Here is a 24282-nt window from a genome sequence, read left to right as displayed (position 1 = left end):
CTCAAAGGATCCCTCCACAGATTACGTACAGAGAGGAAAATGTCCCTTTACAGTGGAGGGCTCCGGCCACCACCACCTCATCTAAGTGGCAGAGCTTATCACCAACAAAGCTGGAAGGGCTGACAATATGACATCATCTATGCTGGCACGTCGCCAGAAACGACCTCAACCAAATCAAACCATGCGGAAGCAATCAAACAGATTCAGAATGTGAGACCAGAGATCTGGATTCTTCAAAAAAAAAAAAAAATCTGTGTCATAAATAACAAACAAAAGGAAACTGTTCTAGATGAAAGCCTAAAGGGGCAAAACAACCAGATGCAATGTGTGAACCTTGAAAGAATTCTGGATCTGAATTTGATATGAATTGGATATTGAATGGTACACTGAGTCACTGTTAATTCCGTATAATTACAGTTTATTGGTGATATAAAATAATTTCCTTAACTCTTAGAAGGTGTATGTTTGAGTCATAACTGCCAAGCCTTGGCAGCAAACAAGATGTCCCTCAGTAGGTGAACGGATCCGTCAACTGCGGTCCCCTCCCGACGATGGAATATGATTCAGCACTAAAAAGAAATGAGCTCTCAAGCCATGAAAAGCCATGGAGGATCCTTAAATGCATAGCACTAAGTGAAAGAAGCCCGTCTGAAAAGGCCACATCCAACTCTAGGACATTCTGGAAAAGGCAAAACCATGGAGACGGTCAAGAGCTCAGGATTGCCTGGGCTGGCGGGAGGGCAGGAGGGACGAAGAAGCGGAGCACAGAGGATTTTTAGGGCAGAGAAACCACTCTGGGTGATACTAAAATGGTGGCTACAGGTCATTCTCCATTTATCAAAACCCACGGAATGTACCACACCAAGAAAAACTAGGGACCTGAGCTAATGACGTAGCAATAGCAGTTTCTCAAAGGCAACAAATATAACAGATGCGAGATGCTAATAAGGGAAATTGAGGGGATGAGACAGGATATATGGGAACCTTGTATTTTACGTTCAATTTTTCTATAAACCCAAAACTGCTCTAAAAAATAGTCTGTTGATTAAAGAAAACAAACCCTTGTGGGAGAAAAGTGGTCCCCGGAAAGGAGAGGGGTGCTGGTGCAGAAGGATAAAATCAGGAATTGCTTTCTGTTCCAGCCGTTGAGAGCTACTTGACTTCAACTGTGTTCATATATGACGTTAAGTACATTTGTAAAATGTATCGAAATGCAGTAAAGGTTGAAGACGTCCCGTAAAACGAGAGGCTATTCTACTAAACCGGCCACGCGGGGTCAGGGTGGGGGCTTAGCTCGGGCGGCCGTGACGAAGCACTATGGACTGGGGGCTTGACAACAGAAACGACTGTTCTCATGGTCCCGGGGACTAGAAGGCCCAGACCAAGGTGCTGGCAGGTTCGGTTTCTCCAGAAGCCTCTCTCCCTGGCTCGCAGTCCTCACATGGCCTTCTCTCTCGGCCTGCACATCCCTGCTGCCTCTTCCCGTCCTTATAAGGACACCAGTCTTATCAGATTAGGGCCCCAGCCTGAGGACCTCATTTCACTCTAATTACCTCTTGAAAGACCCCATCTCCAAACCCAGTTACGGTGGAGTGTGGGACTTCAACATATGGATTTGGGGGGACACAATTCAGCCCATGACAGTTCTTCCCTTGCATTTAAAATCGAAAAGGACAATGTTCATAGCAGCATTGTCCACAATAGCCAAAGCGTGGAAGGAACCGAGATGCCCCTCAACAGATGACTGGATTAAGAAGTTGTGGTCTATATATACAATGGAATTTTACTCAGCTATCAGAAAGAACGCGTTCTCAACATTTGCTGCAACATGGACGGCACTGGAGGAGATAATGCTAAGCGAAATAAGTCAAGCAGAGAAAGACAATTAATCATATGGTTTCTCTCATCTATGGAACATAAGAACTAGGAAGATCGGTAGGAGAAGGAAGGGAAGAATGAAGGGGGGGGTAAACAGAAGGGGGAATGAAGCATGAGAGACTATGGACTCTGAGAAACAAACTGAGGGCTTCATAGGGGAGGGGGTGGGAATGGGATAGACTGGTGATGGGTAGTAAGGAGGGCACGTATTGCATGGTGCACTGGGTGCTATACGCAACTAATGAATCATGGAACTTTACATTGGAAACCGGGGATGTACTGTATGGTGACTAACAGAATATAATAAAACATTAAAAAATAAATAAATAAAATCAAAAAGGGCACTGGGTGTTACAGGCAACTAATGAATCACGGAACACTACAGCAAAAGCTCATGATGCACTACACAGCGGCTAACGGACAGAATAAAAAATAAAATTAAATAATCACATAGTAATCAAACGTAAAAAAAAATCAAATAAAAAAGGGACAGTAAAAAGGCGAGCAGCTTGTGCCTATAATATGCCACTGAGAGAGCTGGGATCGGGGGAGAAATGGGAGGCCGCGTGAGCAGCTGGGTTCGTGGGGGACAGCTAAGGTGCGGTCCTCCGCGGTGGTGAGGAGGGCTCTGCTGCTGGCGATGGCCAACTGGCGGACAGCCTCTCAACTGACACGGCTCTGTTGCCCTTTGCCATTTTCTCCCTGAAAGCCTGGCTCGGGCCCTCGTCCTCTAGAACACCTGGGTAAAACCACCCAAATTGGATTATGCCCATGTTCCCTGGTAGATAACGAGCTCCTTGGTTTTATTACTTTTTAGACATCTTTTGAGCCTTCACCAGGTCTCCGTCAGAAAGACGCCCAGTAAGACGGTGATGAAGTGAATGTTACTTTGAAAAAGTAGGACTTGTTAGTGTTTGCAAAGCCACGAGGACTCTACCACTCACAACCCCCTCCCATATCTGTAGAGCCTGGTTGTGTTGCCTTTCTTCACCCTGGAGCAGTCTGGAGGACCTCCTCTTAAAGCTCTGCGACTCTAACACAGCCATGTCCAGCGGCTCACAGCGTTTCTGGGGAAACACGAATTCAGAGCGGTCTTGGGTTCGGGCATAATCTGTGCCTTGGCCTACAACGATGACTGCACAAGAGGAAAGCTGATCACCCACCGGAAGGAGGCGACGTCAAATCCGGCAGAGACCCTTACTGTCGGGACATGTCCCACTGGATGTAAATCAAGTGTCTGACCTTCCAGTCCCTTTGGGTTGCAGGTCAAGTGAATCGAGGGAATGATAAATGGCCAATCTATGGCCATGAACGTATCCAATTAGAATAGCTGGGCTCTTCTGAGAAGTCCACCCCGTCCAAGTCCTGGGGGCCCACCTAGCAGGCTTGGGGAGATCAGACTCAACCTCCCCCGCCCGCTTTGCCTTTCGAGATCCTCTGTGGGGAAGATCCCCCCAAATGCAGGTTTATCCCCTGGAGGCTTCATAGACTCGGGCCTTCTGGGGACAGAGACTTCTGTGGTTCCTGGTGTGGCTTCGTGATGAATTTGGAGCCCCGAGAAATCCTGCAGATGCCGCAGGTCCACAGGACGAGCTGGGGCTCTCGCCGTGAGCAGGGAAGGCACATGGTGACTGAACACATCACAGACGCAAGCCGGCTCAGGACGCGCCTGCCCTGGCCAAGAGCCCGGGAGATGAAAGGCCCGCAAACGAGGAGCCCTTGCCGGCAGTAACAGCAGCATCTGTGTTTGTTTAAAATATGTAGAGCGAGAGAGAGTGCGATTTTGTTTTCTCGCAGAACATTCGGAGCCAATTTCAGCACCCAGATCTTCACAGGAAAACCTCATGGGGTTGCGTGAGGTGTGAGCGGGCGTTAAGGGCAGAATTTCCTGCCAGAACTGGAAATTCCAATGATAACTGACATTGGATTATTATTTTAAAGGAAAAGAGAAACTGCTACGCACTTGAGACGCCACGGGTGATCACAGTGGTATTTATGCCAAGCGCTGGAAATTCAAGTATGTAAATGGGCTGGCTTCAGTGTTCTGCAAAGTGGAGTCCCAGAGCTCAGCAGCAGCACCCGACAGCTTGCTAGAAATACATATTCACAGCCCCCCCCAGACCCGAGGGGTCAGTAATTGCAGTGGCCCCAGCACTCTCTGGGTTTAACCTGGAGCTTTAATCCTCTGGGGGATTCTGCAGCCCACTGAGTACCTTTAAAAATCACCAGCAGAAGTGATCTCTAGCCCCAAACGTTTATTTGTTGCCTACCGATTGTCCCTCCCACGTGCAACACAGCCCCCCTGGCTGTGATCAGAGCTGAGGACGCGTGTCGTGCAGGCTAGGGGTTCTCTGGGTCAGTGTGCACATTCGGCCCCTTGCACAGCCAGGACAGGAGGAAGGAAGTGAGTGAGTGAGGAGGGCTCACTTGGCTGTTCACGGGCACCTAGTCCACAGTCACTGAGTTCCAGAGAGAGTGACCTTCTGGGCCAGTGAGTCTTTGTTGCAATGCGGGCCATCCCATGCACTGCAGGCTATCGAATAGCATCCCTGGTCTCTACCCACTAAGTGCCGGGAGCATCCCCTCTCTCCCCAGTTGGGACACTGGAAATCCTGGGGGGCAAAATCACCCCGGTTGAGAACTGCTCGGTTAAACTGGAGTGTGGGCTCTGCAGTGTAAACTACATTAGAGCGTTAAGGCCTCCACACAGTTAGGGTGCCAGTGTCTCTACAGCCCCATTCCCACCCTCCTCCCCTCAAGCCTATAGAGAAATATGCTGGGCAGACAACCCTAGGTTCCCAGCTACCCTGACTGAGCCAGTCTCTTCCTCTACCCAAGCCTCCAAAGCTGTGGGATTTGGGGTGCACCTCTGAGCTCAAAGAATGGTCCCTGGGGCACAGCACCTCTCACGCCATCATGAACCTTTGATCTTTGCAACGCTCGTTTTCTGGCTTGCGGCAAAACAAAGCAAAAGTAATATTGCCACGGCAGAGACAATGCCATGGGGCCACCAGACCTCCCAGCTCTTGGGGAACAGCCGCTTTGAAAACGTGAGGTTGTTTTGAACAGACTGCTATATTAGGGAAGAGTCTGAGCATAAGGCGAACCTCACATTTGCTTATGGGTCACGCCATCCGTGAGAAATTCCAGGTGAATGGAGAAAACTGCCCGCAGCAGACCCCAGGGGCACGGGAATACAGCTGGCCCTTAAACAACACGGGTTTGAACTGCGTGGGTCCGCTTACATGCAGATATTTTGCAAAACATACAGAATAGTACTATAAGTGTATTGTCGCTCCCTTATGATTTTCTTAATCGCATTTCCTCTGGCTTCCTTACTGTAAGAATAGTGTATATAATACACATTCGGACAAAGTACGTGTTAATCAACCGTTCAACGTTATCGGTAAGCCTTTGGTCAACAGGTTAGGTTTCTGGGGAGTCAGAAGTTCGTTGTGATTTTTGATGGCACGGGAAGCTGGCGCCCCCAGCCCAGTGGCGCTCCGGGTTCCACTGGACACAGGTCGCGAGCTGCAGCCCTTACGGCCCCCACTTCTACACAAAACTTCAGCGCTCCCGCAAGGTAGAGCGATGTGTTTATCGCAGCATTTACGTAGTTCTTAACCACTGGGCCCGCCCTGGTTTTCTCACGAGCCTGTGCCTTTCACGGCCGCTCCTGAGTGACAGCACCGCACGCTGTACTTTCTCCCCGAGCCGAGTGCCACCCCGTGGGGGGGCGGGGGGCGGAAAAGCAGCCCAGATCCTTCCCCTTTGGCTCCTGCCCTTTTTGACTCAACCCTCGGCCTCAGGCTGGGAGGCTTCTCCCACCTTCCCGCGGCTCCAGCTGCCCCGCAAGGCCCCGGGGACGGAGACCATGACTCATTCATCTTGGTCTCGGACTCCGGCCAGAGCACAGGTTCCGTCGACGGCCACCGGGCCACTCACCCGCTCCGCGTCACCAGGCACTGCCGGAGCCCCAGCTTCCGGAAGATGTCCACCACCGTCTCCATGGGGGTGTGGTCCGTGACCGTGAACGGGCTGAGGTTGAGGACACGCCGCAGCTTCAGCGGGTGCGGGCTGTTGGCCGGCAGCTCAGGGGGCTCCTCCGTGAAGTACATGATGGAATTGCTCACGATGCCCTCCTGCCTCTGTCTGGCATTCTCTGGAATGGGTGAGCGGGAACAGTGAGGACACAGAGGCCCTTGCTAGCAACCCCCTCCGGCCCACACTCACAGGAACACACGTTTTCGTTTCCCTCGATCCGCATCCCAGAATCCCACAGAGAAGGGGTTCAGAGGGCAAATGCCACGTTCCTAATGAGGGGCTTCAGCCAAACATCTCTGAAATTGGCATCTCTCTTAAGCTAATGCCGTGCAAGGGTCCCCCTGCTGTGACCCCATCACTCATTGCCAAAGTCTTGACACGTGGGCCTGAGCAGGGCGACTTTTTTGGAAGAAGAAGACTTCTTTGGCCTCCCCCTGGGCCCTCTACCCGTGCTTTCCTAACACTCCCTCACCTCATCATGGGCTCAAGTTGGACATGACAAGAAACCTCGCTTAGCTGCCCAATGACCTCAATAAGTTGTTTTTCTTTTTTTCTTTCTTTCTCTTTCTTTCTTTCTTTTTTTTCTTTTACAAACTAACTTTTAACTGGCCCAAATAGCATTATGAATCCTAAAAGGAACAAAAACCAATAAGACCATCATCATCCCAGGCTCACAGCCCAGAAATGCAGCTTAATCCCAAATATGACCCTTGGGACCAAAGAAATAACTCCAGAAAATCCACATTCCCCCCACCTCTTGGATCTCCTCTCCTACAAATGGACCATTTTGTGGATTCGTCAAAGAAAGATAGTAAAACTGTTACGGTAACAATTAGCCTCTTTCTATCTGTAGGCAAGGATATGCAAAAGAAAGCCCAAGAAAAGTAGGGTAACAGGAACTCATTAGAAATACAGCTTTATGCAGTACTAGAAACCCAGGCTATTTTAAGTCACACATGAAATAAATCCATCGGTCTCAAGATATTTCTCCAAGGCGATTTTCCTTCTGTTGGAATTTTAATCTTTCTTTTGGTTCATGGGAAAAGGTTAGGGAAAATGTACAGTGAGGCTTGCCTTAAAATGGATCCTGGTTTCTATAATAAATTTCTTGCCTTCTCAAAGACTACTATTCACCTATGTTGTTCTTTAAAAAATAAAATTCTAACTGCCTGCTCTAAGGCCATTTATCGCAATAGAGTACTCCAATGGAAAACTGGCAGCATTCGGGGTCAGGCTGAGTTTGAAAAAGGGTCTCTGTTTAAAAGAGGAACAATGAGCCCGCTGGGCAAATGCCGGCACAGTATGTGGGTCAGGTTAAATCTCGTTACATCAAATGGGACAGGATTCAACCACAAACATCAGATGACACTGGGGCACAACATGTTTTCAAGTGTGGATGCTACATGATACACACTGCACATTTCTCTCCTAAATCGAGATAGTTCCGGCCCGGAGCACTGAGGTGAGGAGGCAACTATCCACACATACTTATGTGCTGCTCATTCTTGCACACCAACCAATTCCGCAGCAGTCCCATGGGACAGGAACCCATCTATTTCAACAATCAGGTCGACCGGATCAAGGATCAATCTTCATCAGGATTGGATCAAGCCACAAACCTCCATCAAGAACTGAGCACATGATTTGCCGAACCCCTCATAAAACCAAATACAACTGAGTAAACTGTCAATCCACTAATCGAAATAAATAACCACCTTCTCTTTCCTCTGAGTCTCCTAATTGGGTTAGAAGCCCTGATTCTAACAGCAGCTAGTTCAGTGATTCCCCGCTCACCAATACATTCCCAGTGCCTGGACAATGCCTAGTATACAGTAGGTATACAACAGATGTCTGCCAAATGCATGCTGAATCAATCACAGGTGAATGAACGAGTAGTTGTACTAAACGTCAGCGTCCTTGGTTTTGCCTGCCGGGCGGAACACAGCCTACTTCACATAGGAGACACTGGGAAGGAAAGCCTAGGAGCTGTTCACTGCCGAAAAGAATCGAAGGCACCCACTGGGCTCAGAGCCAGAGATGTGAGCCATGTTCCTTGCAACTGCAAGAGTGGCAACCGCTGCTCTCTCTGGAAGGGTTCTGCTAGGCCACTCTGGAACTCTACTATCAAGACTTATCTGAACCCTGCAAACGGTGGGAGTGGGAGGGGGGTGCTACATACAGGCCAATAGCTGATGAAAGGAAGAACCATCAAGAAAGCTTTTTGCATCTCTCTGCTAGGGTCAACCATGTACTCCCGGTTTGGACAAGAAATCTTCATCGGTCACCACAATGTCTGCAACGAGCTACAGCGTGCATGCCCACAGACGGCGGAGGCTGGCTCCTGCTCCCGCCCCCCACCCTCCCAACGACGAGAACAGTGCCAGCACACGGTGGGTGCACAAGAAACAGTCCCCGTAGGAAAGCTTAACCCAACTCCCCACCCTGCCATGATTCAAGGCTATGAGTGTAGATTCCCAGAGCCCAGGGACTCATGGAAGCCTGTGTTAGAAAAGAAACCCCCAGAATGCCCCGCGTTTACATATGTAAAAGACCCAAAAGGTAAGAAGGAAACGCACCAAATATTAACCATGGCCTTCTATGCCGTTGAGAAAGTGGGTGCCTTTTTTTATTTTCCCTTTTGCTTCTGATTTCCCCAATAGTCCATGAATGTGTATTACTTTTAAAAAATGGGGGCGCCTGGGTGGCTTCGTGGGTTAAGTGTCTGCCTTTGGCTCAGGTTGTGATCTCCAGGTCCTGGGATCGAGCCCCACTTTGAGCTCAGAGCTCAACGGGTTGTCTGCTTCTCCCTCTCCCTCTGCCTCTCCCCTTGTTTGTGCTCCCTCTCTCTCAAATGAATAAATAAAATCTTTAAAACAAACAAACAAACAAATTAATAAGAATGTAGCAAACTTCATTTTTAATTGTTTTAAAGATCGATTAAGCTGTTCTTAATATAGGAGGTTTGTTATCTATTCTACCAGAACTAGTATCAGTGGCCACAGCTCCTGAAAGACAAGGTACATTTTGTGAATACCTGCCTAGGTACATTCCACTTTCTAGTGGACGATACGATGACAACGTCAAGCACGGAGCGGGCAATTAAGAGTGCTGGTAAAGTAAATTTCACAAACTATGACAGACGAAGAAATTTTAAGGCTGGAAATAATCACATACTCAGGAAGCTATTCCCATGGCTTTTAGAGCAATGGTTCTCAACTGGGAGCAATGTTGCCCTGACCCTCGGGGACATTTGGAAATATCTGGAGTCATCACGTTTTTAGAGAGATAATACTCTACCATCCTGTTCGTCAAAAATGCTCCCGTGTAACAGATTAACTAAAAAGGTTAAAATGGGAAACTGAAAGCAACTATAGTGGTGGCCGGTACAAAGAAGATGTGATAAAAATAAAATAAAAACTATTTAGAAGACAAACCAGATGATTTTATGAGAAGTTACAGTTTGCTGCAGCATGGAAAAGTCCCTCTGCACATGTGTTTCAAGCCCCAGCAGAAAGAAGATGACACCGCTGTTCGCCGTGGCCTATTCCAATCACGGACAGCCCTCCCAGGGAGAAACCACGTTACCCCTAACTAGCCCTTCCAACACATCTGAGACTGCTCAGTTCCGGACGCAGATCCCTTTCTGCAAGTAAGCACCTTCCACATGCTGGAGAATTGTCATTAAATCATCCACCAGACGAAAAAAATGAGGGTTCCCTTAACTCTTGCCTGTGACTCTAACTTTCCATCCCTTTAATCATCTTTGTGGCTTCCCGCTGAGTCCTCTCTGAACCCGTCCTCACCTAATTGCAGAATTCAAGACTAGAAGAGTCTGAGCCCTGCTGAGCCCAGAAAGAGCCTCATGTTTGCAAATAGCACTGAGACCCAAAGTCCCATTTACCGGGAATTTGCACATGGGTCACACGCGGCCCCATGCGTCAGAACGTGATGGGGAATTGCGCCGCCTGTCCTAGGTGGGGCTAACCGCTCCCTAACAAGGACTTCGGCTATGGTTTGGTATTCCAGAGATGGCTGGAAAATGACAGAACATTTTCAGCTTTTCGCGAGCAGTTGCTACAGCTTTTTTTTTTTTTAAAGATTTTACTTATTTATTTGGGGGGGGACACAGAGAGAGAGAGAAGAAGTGGGAGAGAGAAGAAGCAGACACCCCACTGAGCAGGGAGCCCGACATGGGGCTCGATCCCAGGACCCTGAGATCATGACCTGAGCCGAAGGTGGACGTTGAACTGACAGCCACCCAGGCGCTGCTACGATTTTAACATGATGTGTAAGGAAACCCCTTATTTGCCTCATTTACCATTCTTATCCAAACTATCTTGGATCTATACCTATCTATAATCTTTGCTCCTAATTCCCCTGAAAATGAAACTGGCATGAGATAGTCACTAGCTAAATGCTAAAGTCATATTTCTATATTCACGAAAGGCCCCATAATTCTGCAAATACAGGTCCACCAGGGTTTGTCCACCAGGGTACAGGGATTCTTGTATTTCCACAGATCAGGAAAACAGCTTTTCTGATTGCTTAGAGTGAAACACTCCCTGCGTTTTCCACAAACCATGTAAACAGCAGCTTCTATACTATTATCGGTCTGATTGAAAGCATATAGGTATTATTTACACGGCGTGTTGCCTCTTCAGACATTCCAAACATAGCTTCTGAGAGCCCGCTCCGTCGGCAAGCTTAAATTTCTTCACTAACCAGTTGACGACAATTACTGCTTCCCACTTGATTACAGTAACGGGTTTCAGCAAAATTAGTAAGCTGTCTCGTAGCAGGTGTGCCCGGAGCCGCACAATAGGTAATAGATCCAGTGACGTTACTTTAGTTTTTACATTTCAGCTTTTGCTTAAAAGATTTTAGGGACTGAATAAATTTTCAAGGCTGCTGACTACACTATTTAAAAGCAAACTCAACCCTGCTCATACAGCTAAAACAAACCTCATTATTTATAAAGCAATGTTTATGCCCAAAGGCACCTACCTACCTGTTAAGCAACAGGACCTATAATAAAGAGAAGCATCACTGAACACATACGCACAAATGTGCTGTCGTGTCTAAAATATAACCCCCCCCCAGTTGCTGCTTTGGAGGAGGTAAATACGTTTGAGCAACAAACTAAAATTAGAGGATACGGCTTTTCCGAACTTATTTTTTTTTAAAGATTTTTTATTTATTTATTTGACAGAGATAGACAGCCAGCGAGAGAGGGAACACAGCAGGGGGAGTGGGAGAGGAAGAAGCAGGCTCCCAGCAGAGGAGCCCGTTGTGGGACTCGATCCCTGAACGCCAGGATCACGCCCTGAGCCGAAGGCAGACACTTAGCCCTGAGCCAAGGCAGACACTTAACGACTGCGCTACCCAGGAGCCCCCAAACTTATTTTTATAAAGCCTTTGATGAAACTACTTTAAAGATATTTGAAAAGCTATTTAACATCACAAAGAGATTTTAGAAACTGAAAGGGAACCTTACAAATAGTTAACCAAGGGCGCCTGGGTGGCGCAGTCCTTAAGCGTCTGCCTTCGGCTCAGGGCGTGATCCCAGTGTTCTGGGATGGATCCCCATGTCAGGCTCCCCCGCTGTCAGGCTCCCCCGCTGTCAGGCTCCCCCGCTAGGAGCCTGCTTCTTCCTCTCCCACTTCCCCTGCTTGTGTTCCCTCTCTCGCTAGCTGTCTCTCTCTGTCAAATAAATAAATAAAATCTTCAAAAAAAAAATAGTTAACCAATCGCAGGGATAAGCAAAGGGTCATCTGGTGAAGGTGTGTTCCCAGTAGGGCATGCGCAACAAGACCCGGGCAAGTCCCACTGGCGATCTTCTTAAACACCCTGGAAGCCGACATACATGGTAAAGTCATCAAGCGTCCACACGAGCCTTGTCGTGGGCCCCAGCCGGCCGTGAGATGCCGGGATGGAGAGATCACGGCAGCAGGAGGGCTGAGCGGGACGGCACTGGCCCCGGCCATGCACCACCGGGTGGGGGGCTCTGCTGGTCCCTGCCCTGCTGCCTCACGAGCACCAGTGGGACTCCACCCCGAGGGGGTCTCCGAGGCTCGCTGTCCTTCTTCCTAGGTCTCCACGTGGCTCACACCCAGGACTTTATCCTGGGACTCCCACCTCCCTTTCAGTGCAGGCATCCCTAGGCTGCGGGGCCGGCAGGCTTGCTTCTCTGAGCCCCCTGCCTTGGGTACACCGCACCCGGGCATCACCCTCTCATACCTCTCCCAACTCAACAGCCTGCCCCTCGGCCCCGCCGCTTCCAGCGAGCACATCGGGAGGAAAAGCATCACACAGAACTGACCTGCGCGGGCCTCTGAGCAGTGGAGTGGGACATAATGCCACCAAGCGACATGAAGGGCTTGTGCAGTGCCCAGGGAGGCGGCCGAGACAAAGGACCCACCCGCGAAGCCGGGAAGCCTGCCTGAAAGTCTATTTCTGAGAGCAGCTCCCCAGGGCCAGTCCAGACTCCCCCGCTCCCATTCTTCCCAGCTTCACATGACAATTCCCTAAAAAGGCAGCGGCGGCAGCGGGCCACGTAGCAGGGGTGGGCCCCGGAGGCTGCGTGCAAACGCCGCGGTCACTTTCCAACCAAGCAGGTCTCTCCCTAGACATCGCTCCTCACAGTGAGACCGGGGGACCCACAGCAGCAGCATTAACTGGGAGCTCAGGAGAAAGACAGTCTCGCCAACCCCCCCAAACCTACTGAGCCAGAATCTGCATTTTATTTTATTTTACTAGTTTTTTTTTTTTTAAAGATTTTATTTATTTATTTGACAGAGATAGAGACAGCCAGTGAGAGAGGGAACACAAGCAGGGGGAGTGGGAGAGGAAGAAGCAGGCTCATATCAGAGGAGCCTGATGTGGGGCTCGATCCCATAACGCCAAGATCACGCCCTGAGCCGAAGGCAGACGCTTAACCACTCTGCCACCCAGGCGCCCCAGTTTTTAAAATTTTTATTTATTTATTTATTTGACAGAGAGAGAGAGAGAGACAGCCAGCAATAGAGGGAACACGCGCAGGGGGAGTGGGAGAGGGAGAAGCAGGCTAGCACCAGAGCAGGGAGCCCGATGCAGGGCTCCATCCCAGGACCCTGGGATCACGCCCTGAGCCGAAGGCAGACGCTTAACGACTGAGCCACCCAGGTGCCCCGAGAATCTGCATTTTAACCAGATCCCTAGGGGATACGAATAAGCTCGAGAAAGTGTGAGAGCCCTGGCTTAAAGCCCTCTGACCTTTGCAGTCTCTCTGACCTCTTTGGGAATTCGGGGGGGGGGGGGACAAAGGTGGCCATTGGCCTCTTAGTACAGGACGAGCTTCCCTCTCTCTACTCACTTATTGCGAGAATCAGTTCCCTCCTCTGGGCAAATCCAATGAGGCGCTCGGAGTCCCTGGAGACCACCACGGGGAAGCCGTTGTAGTCGGTCTCCTTGATGAGCGTCTCCACGTCCTCCACGGTCATGCTGTCCTGGGTGAGCACGGACAGAGGCGGCTCGCCCCGCCGTGGCCGCATGACGTCGGTGGCCAGCGTGCGGTGGGTGAACTCATCCTTCACGTCCAGAAATGGGTACCCGTTTAAGTGGATATGCGCCTCGTAGATGCCTTCTTTCCCAAAGGCATCAGCCACCCACTTGCTGGTCACAGCTGCCGCCATCAAGGGCACAATGTACTCCAGACCACCCGTTAATTCAAACATGATGACCACCAATGACACCGTCATCCGAGTAACTCCACCTGCAACCAAAGAGAGGAATACAATTCTGGAACTCAACTCCAGACCCTCAAGAGGGCATGAACTGTGGAAATGGACAAGCTAGCCCTAAATTCTCCAGACACCTGTTCTGAAGAGAGAACATGTTGCCCACAGCAGACCTCTGGAACGCTGGCCGGGCTCTGTTCAATGCAGGCTTACGTCAGGGGGCCATAAGTCACATCTGACTGGGGGGCTCTTCTTCAGTAAGAAGACAATTGGGTTGTCTCTTCACCCAAGACCACATGCCTGGCTTTTTGGTGAGTGGATCCTATGTAGGCTTTGCAGGTTTCTGACACAGCAATGTGGCTCTGTTCCAGAACCCCATAAGCTGGGAAACTGTAGAGATTCTTAGCGGCTATGGACAGGACAGGGACCCAACTTTCTGTCCTTCGGTATTTAGAAGAAGAATCCATACCAATTCCTATTAGTCTTCCAATGAGCTTGAACTGGAATTTCTCGACCTCAGCGCTAGGAACAATCGGGGCTGGATCATTCTGGGATGTGGGCACTGTTCTGTGTACCGGCATCCCTGGCCACCACCCGCTAGATGCTGGTAGCACCACCCGCAGAGGGGTGACAACCAAAAATGTCTCCTCCATTTACCAGTGTTCCTGAGAGGCACAACTGCCCCCAGCTGAAAGCCCTATTCTAGATGGCGCAGCTGCAAGATGGTGGGGACTCCATCGTCACCCTGGGCCCTGAATGACTGAGTGGAGAAAAGCCCTCTACTAACTCACATCACATACACACTCACACACACACACGCACACGCAGAGTCGATTCTCATTATTCATGGTTATGATCTAGAAAGTGCCACAAACACCGAATGAGCAAATACTGAATCACTGCCCTAGGGGAAATTCAAGGTTAGGTTTCTGCGAGCTTCTGCTCACAACATTTTGGTCAACCAATCAATAGAGAACCTTATCTCACGTGTATTTCTATTTAAAGACACCTTATTTAATACATGTAGATGATTCATTAGCATGGAACTCACAGCCTCCAGCGCTGTGACTCCCGCCTGAGAACACTTCTCCGACACACCCCAGCCTTCCTGTGCTTAGGACCACAGACAGGCTTCAGCACCATGGTCGGGGGCCATTTAAAACAACAAAACCTTTCACAAAATGCAAACAAACATGGCACTAAATAGACCACAAAAAGGATACTTGCGTAGAGTATCCCAGCTGAGACAAGGGGGTGCGCCTTCACACCTCGTTCCCCCAGAGCTGGGAACATACATGCTAGACACCTCACACGTTCCACTACTCTTGTGTGTGCCCGAGGATGACAGCAAACGGACCACTCGTATTGACTTAGGGGTCACCAACAAATTTTAGCAAGTAGGCAAATTGCCATATATGGCTCCGCGAATAATGAGAACCGACTGCGTACCATGAGCAAGCTATAAGCCTCGATGCGTTAAGCCACTGAGATTTAGGCCTTACCTGCGACAGCAACACAACCTGGCCTATGCTGAGAAGGCCAACACTCGAGTCCACGTCCTCCTCACCGGTGCCCTAAACCAGAGCGGCCTGTTGGCGGTGCTTGGCCTAGCTCACCTTCCCTCGGCCCCCCCGGCCCGCCCCACCTGTGGCTGTACCTAGGCAGGCGGCTGCTCCCACCATGGCATAAAGTCCGGGGGTGACACAGTCTGCTCCAGGCCTGCACCAGTTCCTGAAGACGATCCAGTCATGGTGATGGTAAGCCAGCTGCTCCACGCCGATTCCCACCATCCTGCCCGCCATGGCTCCCACGGCCATGCTGGGGATGAAGAGGCCTGAGGGGATCTCCAGAGGGCACACAGGAAGAGAAGTATGAGGGCAGGAGTCCGCGGGCCCGCTTCCCCACTCCCAGTGAGCAGTCCCCCCAACAGGCTTGCATCGCGCTCGTCTTCGGAAGAGGCGCAACGCTTCCAAACAGGGGTCGGGGGGACAAAGCGGGACAAGTGACTTCACCCATTTATCAGTCTTATCTACGGTGACTTGGACGGAGTGCAATTTTACACATTTGTTTCCTCTCCTTCAAAAATGGGACTGGTTCTCCTGCTGGGGATTAAAGAATGATACGTCCCACTGCGAATGACATTCAAAGTGAGCATCTGTCCCTCGAGATACTCCCCCCGCCTTCTCTCTCTCCTTGCACGTCATTCACATTTGCTTTTAAAATTAAATGTCAAGCCGCAGCATGAGAATGGAAAAGAAATGCGTGCGACCGTTCACAGGTCAAACAAAGCGGCTCGCTGCAGCTGCCCTGCACCTTCGGAAGCTTTCCACGGGCTCACCGTCCCCGTGAGTATACAGTGGCCCAGCATCTGCCGCTCCCTCTTCCTAACGAAGTGTACTTTCTAAGAAGGATTCTGAATATTTTCAAGCCCGGTGAAAGGTGGCGAAGAACGAGACTATGGAAACTAGAAGATCTTGGTGGCAGCGTGTTTCACACTTTGCTGTGTGGAAATGTGCTTTCATTTATCTGGCGACAGAATGTATGCTAGAGAACGTGCCTGACTCGCCGTGCTCACAGACACTGCCCAGCATCCTGCCAGCCGTGCCTGGGAGCTGCCCAGGACGGTCATCGATCTGAGGATGGAAGTGGATTTGTAACCAAATTCCAGGTAAGTTGGGATCCCCAAGGATAATCTCTAGACTTTGAGATGTTCCTGAAGAAGAAACTTCCTTTCTGAGTGGCCCCCGACTGCTAGTCATTTAACTCCCTGTAACTGCAAAGTAGACCTCCCCCAGCGGGCACCAGAAGAGGCTGCTGGCATCTTCCTCGGACACTCAAATAATCCCTTTGCTAGGAACGATGGATGGGAAACAGTTGGCTGTTTATCCACCCATCCTTGCCCCTAAGGCAAAAATTCACGTTTGTGTTTGACCATTACCCACGCAAGTACACAGCTTCCTAGCCTTTTTAAAGCGAAACAAATCATCAGAGTCCCGCACAGAAGGCAACAGTTGCGCAGCATTACAGGGGTTCTGCAGGGTCTGAAATGTTCTGCTTCGGGTCCTGGGTGCTCATTACACAAGCGTGCATTTTATGAAAACTCCTCAAGCTACACACAGCTTGGTATGGTGCATTTTATGAAAACTCCTCAAGCTACACACAGCTTGGTATGAATGACGTACTCTGAGCCTTCACTTCTTCACCCGTAAAATGATCACAATCTAGCTCGCAGGCATTCTGTTTCTCAAGAGCATCGCTTCTCGGGGCTTCAAAAAAACGTCAAGTGCCCAGCACGAGAGAATGGGCAGGAAAGGTCAGTCCCCCTCTCCCTCCCCGTCACCATTTTATTCTGGCGACGAGGGTGCCATCCCCAGAAGGAGATGAACTGCCCCCCCGCCCCTCATCCTCCTTCCCCTTCACTGACCTTCATGCCAAAGGTAAAGATGGTAATGACGATTTTGAAGATCAGCGCGAGGGCCAGCTGCCACATGGCCGTGTAAACCCCGATGCCGGCCGGCCGGTCCGGGATGTCATCCACAGGCCGTGTCATGTTGGGGTCGTTGATGTAGTCACAGAGCTGGGAGGACTCGAGGGCCCCGCAGTCATTGAACAGCTCGGAAATGAGCTCGCTCGTGCTCCGGCGTGTGTAGGGATTGGGGTAGGCGATGATGGCTGTGATGGCGGTCACCACGATGACCTCCAGCACCGGGTACTTGCCCAGCCTGGTGGTTTTGCGCCTCCTGCACCAGGCGATGTTGCAGCGGATGAAGAGGGTCCCCCACAAGCCTCCGAAGACCCCGAGAAGGATGAAGGGGAAGAGCTCGGCCATGTACCAGGGCGTGTGATATTCCACGTAAAAGAGAACGAGACGGCTGTTCCCAAAGGGATTGATGGATCGCAGCGTGAAGGCTGCCACCAGGGCTGCAAAAAAGGACCTCCACAAGGTCTTCAAGGGAAAGTAGTAACTGACCTGGGACGAACAAGGAGAAAATGAGACTGGCCGAAGAAAAAGCTGGTCAGAGCCCCAGCCGCTGATCCGCAGCCACCCACTGGCGCTCAGTGGAACAGTCACACTCGGACCAAAGATGGGCAGGAACTGACTTCCTCGGGCTAGGGTTCATTATCACCAAGACGCACCAACGAAGCTATTTAAAGGACTCAGTGTCGAACAGATACTAGGTCAACATGTGTTTGAGCTATTTTTCAAAAGAAATGAAAATATTTCTTTCTAATTCTGTTTATGTCACAAAGACCCTCCTAAAAGCAAATAAACCTCTGGATTTGATTCTACAGACAACGGAATAGATCAAGGGTTGGAAAACTCCGGGCGAGCAAATGTATTTGTATGGCACATGAGTTAAGAATGGTTTTTATGTTTTTAGAAAGGGGGGGGTAATCAGAAGGGGAATGAAGCATGAGAGACTATGGTCTCTGAGAAACAAACTGAGGGGAGGGGAGGGTGGGGGAATGGGATAGGCTGGTGATGGGTAGTAAGGAGGGCACGTATTGCATGGTGCACTGGGTGTTATACGCAACTAATCAATCATCCAACTTTACATCGGAAACCGGGGATGTACTGTGTGGTGACTAACATAATATAATAAAATAACATTAAAAAAAAAAGAAGAGTATGCTTAAATCAGAAGAGAGAAAACATGAAAAAAAAATTAAAAAAAAGAAAAGGGATAAAGAAAGGGGGGGTAATCAGAAGGGGGAAGGAACCATGAGAGATTATGGACTCTGAGAAACAAACTGAAGACTTCAGAGGGGAGGGAGTGGGGGAATGGGATAGGCCGGTGATGGGTAGTAAGGAGGGCACGTATTGCATGGTGCACTGGGTGTTATACACAACTAATGAATCATCGAACTTTACATCAGAAACCAGGGATGTACTGTATGGTGACTAACATAATATAATAAAAAAAATATGATCATTAAAAAAAAGAATGGTTTTTACGTTTTTAAATGCTTGGGGTTAAAAAGAAATATTTTGTGATAGTGGAAATATTCAAAAGAAAACCGGTATTTTGTGACATGTGAAAATTATATAAGATGCACACTCCAGCATCTGCAAGGAAGGTTTTATCGGAATGTAGCCGTGCCCACCCATGGGGGTGTTGTGTGTGGCGGCTTCCCCGCTCCAATGACAAAGCTGAGGAGTTCCAACCGAGCCCGGAAGACCCACAGAGCCTAGACTGTTTACTCTCTGGCCCTTTGCAGAGAACATATGCTGACCCCTGGAACAGATCTATTCGGGTTGCCAAAAACAGAAATGCCTCATTAAGTTGGTTATGAGAAAGAGAGATTGCAAACTTCAAAAAACAAAAAAAAAATTACATTGGCATTTTTAAAATAATACTTGAAAACATATCTACAGCGCAAGTAATGGCTTCTTAATGAGCTGCAGGAATGTGGTCACTACCCCTTCCAATGCTGTCCTCAAAGGGTTGCAGATGGAGGCCTCCCACTGTGCTAGCCATCCACATCTTCCTCAACCCCCCGAAACCATGAATCCCGCCCAACTCGCTGCCCCTTCTCACCTCCTCAAGACTGAAGAGCACGCCCCCGATTGGAGCCCCAAAGGCAACGGAGACTCCGGCGGCGGCGGCGGCAGAGAGCACCTGCGAGGCAAAGAGCTCTGTGTAAGCCCCCAGCCCCGCCACGCAAACCTGCATGCACAGGTGAGCCGGGACGGGGCTTCCAGAAGAGGCCATCAGTGCACACAGGAGCGGAGCCTGCTCACCTCGCGCCTCTTGCCCTCGTTCTTGCTGTACTTGGAGAAAAGGCTGCTGAAGAAGTTACCACAGCAACAGGCCACGTGCACCAGCGGCCCCTCTTTCCCCAGGCTCAGGCCGGAGGACACCACCAGGACCAGGGTGACGGTCTTGATCAGCAGGGTCCACTTCCCCAAGTAGCCCCTGATGATAAAGCCGCTCAAGATGGTCTTTATCTGAAACAGGATGGAGAATGAGGGAGGGTGAGCCGCCTCAGTGCCGCAGCGAGGGAACTAATTCCCTGGCACTAGACTCACCCGCTCCTACCGAAGAGAAGCTACTTTAGTTTTGGGTTGGACTAGAATTTTATATTAACAGAATTTATAATAACATATTAATGCTAACTTGAAACCACTTGATGCACAGCAAACCTTAAGAATTTCTAAAGCTGGGGCGCCACCCGGGTTAAGCATCTGACTCTTGGTTTCAGCTCAGGTCCTGATCTCAGGGTCACAGGATCGAGCCCTGCTTCGGGCTCCACACTCAGTGCAGAGTCTGCTTTAGACTCTCTCACCCTCTGCCCGTCTCCCCACCCCCACCCCCGCCCCCCACACACACACTCTGAAATAAAGAAATCTTAAAAAAAAAAAGGGAATTTCTAAAGTAATAAAGAGATGATAAATGAAGACTGAAGAAGTAATTATCAGGGTCTCAGTTTCTTTACGGCATTTTATCCTGTTCCTATTACCCTCTGTTGTGTTGAAGAGAAACATGTATCTATTGATTTTCAACTGTTAATTTTTGATTATCGAGGAAGTCCAAGATAAGGAGACAGAAAGCTGGCTAAGCTCTGTGACAAGCAAATAGAACAAAATGTCAACTCAGCTGTAGGTCAGGGTCGGCAAACTATGGCCCAAGGGCCAAATCCAGCCCACTGCCTATTTTTGTATGACCCACAAACTAAAGGTGCTTTTAACATTTTTAAATGTAATTTATACACAAGACTACTAGCCTTTTACTGAGAACAGTTGCTAGATTTTACCTCTCGGCTCACAAAGCCTAAAACAGTGATTCCCTGCCCTTTACTGGAAAAGTCTGCTGACCCCTGCTGCAGGCCAGGGGTATGGGAGTTTACTGCCCCATTATTTCAACTCTTCTGTATGTTCGAAAATACTCTTAACGCGATGTTGGAAAAAGGGGGTATAAAGATGGTTGACTCCGGAACAACTCCTCCCCTTCCGTCGAATCCTGCCCTCTGGGATTGAGAAGGACTTTGACTACAGGTAAAGCCGTCCTGCTCCATTTTCAGATCCTCCACAGTTTGTAAATGCCAAACAAAAGCCAAATAACGGCTTTCCTCGTAAAGGTGCAGTTTGCATTACGCTTTTAGAATTCAACTGGGTGCCAACCTCAGTGATGAATCTCATATATTGGAGTCCTCTTTACCCAAAACCCCTATTCTTTGGATACAGAAGCATCACCAATGGGTAAATCATTTTTTACCTTCAACCTCTCCCACAACCGGCTGAACTGGAGTGAATGTTTACTGTGTGAGCTGGCAATTTACAAGCCTCTCTCATTAGTGAGTCAGCCAGTGAAATCTGCGGTCCGTTTCTGCCTTGCCGCTGCATAACACAACACAATGGGACAGGGTTCTCTCTCATGGTGTCAGGATATTTGCATATCTTCAAAGTGCCTCCTAGTGGACATTGCTCTGCCGAGAAATCAATGTCTCAAAAAGCTATGACCGTCCTTCTCAAGCCCTTCTCAAGGCCTTGGCACTCACTGGAATCACGTGGGGAATCAGATACCAGTGAAGACTGGCTCTCCCCGGGGAGATCTGATGCAGTTGGTCTGAGGTGTATGCCGGGCATGGGGATTTTTACAGCCTCCCCAGGTGATTCGAAAATGCAGCCCACGTGGAGAGCCACTGCTCCAGTCCTGAAAAGAGTAGTACAGGTATTCCTAATTTCTCCATACTTCAGGGACGGTCCCAAAACACTCTCCGGCATTAGGTCACCTTTGGCAATTTGGGGAGAGTCGTGAAGTGAGCTAATCTTCAAAATCTTAAAGACCTATGAATGCAGGACCTTCACCTCAGGCATTATTGATCTGTTTCTTTTTTTTTAAGATTTTATTTTTATTTATTTGACAGAGAGAGACAGCCAGTGAGAGAGGGAACACAAGCAGGGGGAGTGGGAGAGGAAGAAGCAGGCTCCCAGCAGAGGAGCCCGATGTGGGACTCAATCCCTGAACGCCGGGATCACGCCCTGAGCCAAAGGCAGACGCTTAACGACTGCGCCACCCAGGCGCGCCCCTATTGATCTGTTTCTTCATTCACGGAGAAAGACCAGGCCGGTGAGCGCGTGGGCACGCATTTCCAAAGCACTCAGTGAGCTCCTTCCTGTAGAGCATGAGTGAGGTCCCCTAGCTCTACAGTTGGACAGTGTTTCCTGAACTAGCCTTTAACTAATGGCAGACAGACTAGCGGTGGTGGAAGTGGTGTTTAACTAGTGGTAGGTGGCTTATTTGAGCCTGTGCTCGAGGGATCTCAGATCCCTTTATTTAAGGGATGTTTTATTACGCCTGCCACAGTCCTGCCCTTTTGTGTTGCCTCGAATAAAATTATCTATAATTTTTTGTCAGTTAGTTAATGTGGATTTGGACCCTAGGGTACAGTTTAAGAGTGTAATACCATTTAGAAGATTACAAGCATCTAAATTACCTGAGCGTCTGCCAGCCATGACATGTGGTGAAATGAACAATGTAATCGGTATTTTGTAATTCTCCATAATGATTTTATAAAATTGTCATGATCAAATTAGGGACTAAAGAAAGCGAATTCATTCCAGTAAATGCCAAAACCTAATCACTTGCTTAATATGAATTAATAGAGACTGAATCAAGCAGAGCTTTCACGGGATGTGTGGGGTGGTTTTGCAACTTGCTGGTGTTAACCGTAACCCTTTCTGGTAAATAAATATTTGCGAGAGTGCTTACTCTTCGTAATGAACTGAAACATCAATTCAAAGTAAGTTTTAAGAGGACGTGATTTCTTAGACAGTCAACAGTGGTTCTACCAACAAAGCAAACAGCGACAGAAAGAGGGGCACCCTTGCCCACCTCACTCTAACGCCCCACGTCCAAGAACACTTGTCAATGTGCTTTATAGAGCTTAAACAAGAGTATTTATGACACAGTCAATGTTCTCTAAATCTGCATTTTTAAAAATGTTTCCAAAGGAACGTCCATTCTAGGCAACCAAAACCTTTCCGAAGCAAACGCCAGGGAGGACGAGCAGCACCGGAGGCAGCACCGCCCCAGCTGCCCTGACACCGCACCCCCCGGCACCACCGCGGACCAAGACAAGTTCCTTTTCTAAAGAGCTCGGTTAGGATCTTTGCCAGACTGAGGGAGAGTGGGCCTGTATCTCAATTTGCGTGAAGTCAGTTTAAGCAATTAGCTGGGTTTTCACTAGGAGGTTCTTTTAATGCGTGAACCATTTATTTACATTTCTTTTTTACTCTGTCCCTTTCCTCCAAGAGCTGGACCCTAAGGTTAGGAATTTCAAGCTCTTCTCCACTGGGTTCCTGACACTTTAAAAGATTATTATGGGGGTGCCTGGGTGGCTCAGTCGGTGAAGCGTCTACCTTTGGCTCAGGTCATGATCCCAAGGTCCTGGGATCGAGCCCTGCGTGGGGCTCCCTGCTTAGCGGGGACTCTGCTTCTCCCTCTGCCTCTGTGCTCTCTCTACCCTCCCCTCTGATCGTGCACGCTCTCTCTCTCTCAAATAAATAAATAAAATCTGGGGCGCCTGGGTGGCACAGCGGTTAAGCGTCTGCCTTCGGCTCAGGGCGTGATCCCGGCGATCTGGGATCGAGCCCCACATCAGGCTCCTCCGCTGGGAGCCTGCTTCTTCCTCTCCCACTCCCCCTGCTTGTGTTCCCTCTCTCGCTGGCTGTCTCTGTCTCTTTCGAATAAATAAATAAAATCTTTAAAAAAATAAACAAATAAATAAATAAAATTCTCTCGCTGGCTGTCTCTGTCTCTTTCGAATAAATAAATAAAATCTTTAAAAAAATAAACAAATAAATAAAATCTTTTAAAAAAAAAACTATGTGACTCTTTCACAAATCGAGAAATGAATGTTACGTGTAATATATGGTTAAAACTGTATTAATAAAACAAGAACCCATGTACCCACCAGCACATTTCAGAGAGAAGGATGGGTACCCATGAAAGCCCTGTGCTTGCTCCCTCAGCGGAACTTTCCTCCTCCCCGAGCCCAATCACTTCCTTGCCTGCCTTTATACGTTTAGCACACGTGTGTCACTAAATAGTGTGTGGTTTCACTGTGGCTGTTTGTGGACTCTGTATAAACAGAATCATACTTGATATATTTTTTGCCACTTTTTTCACTTGCTACTGCTTTCCTGAGTTTCATGCACACCAGTGTGTGCCTTGCATGTCCGCCACATAGGAAACGTCATGCTCCACTTGGGAGTTAACTCCTTTCCAGTTCGGCTGTCACAAAGAGATGCCCGCTTTGGGCGAAGACCAGGTCCAGGCAGCCCCTCACAGACAGAGCTCACGTCCACGCCCCCTGTCTGTCTACAAGATCACAAGCTGAGCCATGTGTCTCTGGTTCTTGGAAGGGGAAGATGGGATTGCCCATCACCCCTTTTATTGCTGCTTTAAGTTTTCCAATTCCCCATCAGCCACCTGCTCATTTTGGAAAGGCAGTGTGGGTCCAAAAAAGCCCACTGTCAGGCAGTGGGATCATCAAACGGAGAGGCCGACACCAGTCTGCGCTCTTCAGCGTCCAGGGTACCTCGGGTCTTAGATACCAAGTATGACACAGTCCGTTATGCCACAACGCTTGTTTTGAAAACACAAATTTGTTCCAATGTGATTCATGCACTGGGGAAGAA

At 49.1% G+C, this 24282-nt stretch overlaps 1 protein-coding gene across 4 annotated transcripts in view; it reads right to left on the bottom strand.

Moving 5' to 3' along the window:
* The window catches only part of CLCN4 (chloride voltage-gated channel 4), a 67230-nt gene that overhangs the window by 5865 nt on the left and 37083 nt on the right, over positions 1-24282 (bottom strand). For 3 of the 4 annotated variants that reach the window (XM_034649394.1, XM_034649395.1, XM_002915067.4), the window contains exons 7-12: positions 19381-19587; positions 19178-19258; positions 17062-17607; positions 15295-15481; positions 13274-13672; positions 5824-6040 (exon numbers count right to left, since the gene is read on the bottom strand). In XM_034649394.1, the coding sequence (XP_034505285.1) occupies positions 5824-6040; positions 13274-13672; positions 15295-15481; positions 17062-17607; positions 19178-19258; positions 19381-19587 (1637 nt within the window). The remainder of the gene's footprint in view (positions 1-5823; positions 6041-13273; positions 13673-15294; positions 15482-17061; positions 17608-19177; positions 19259-19380; positions 19588-24282) is intronic. The other variant, XM_034649396.1, reaches the window with a different exon arrangement.

Source organism: Ailuropoda melanoleuca, chromosome X (genome assembly GCF_002007445.2).
Source record: "Ailuropoda melanoleuca isolate Jingjing chromosome X, ASM200744v2, whole genome shotgun sequence".
NCBI lineage: Eukaryota > Metazoa > Chordata > Mammalia > Carnivora > Ursidae > Ailuropoda > Ailuropoda melanoleuca.
This window is presented reverse-complemented; position numbering and strand designations above follow the sequence as displayed.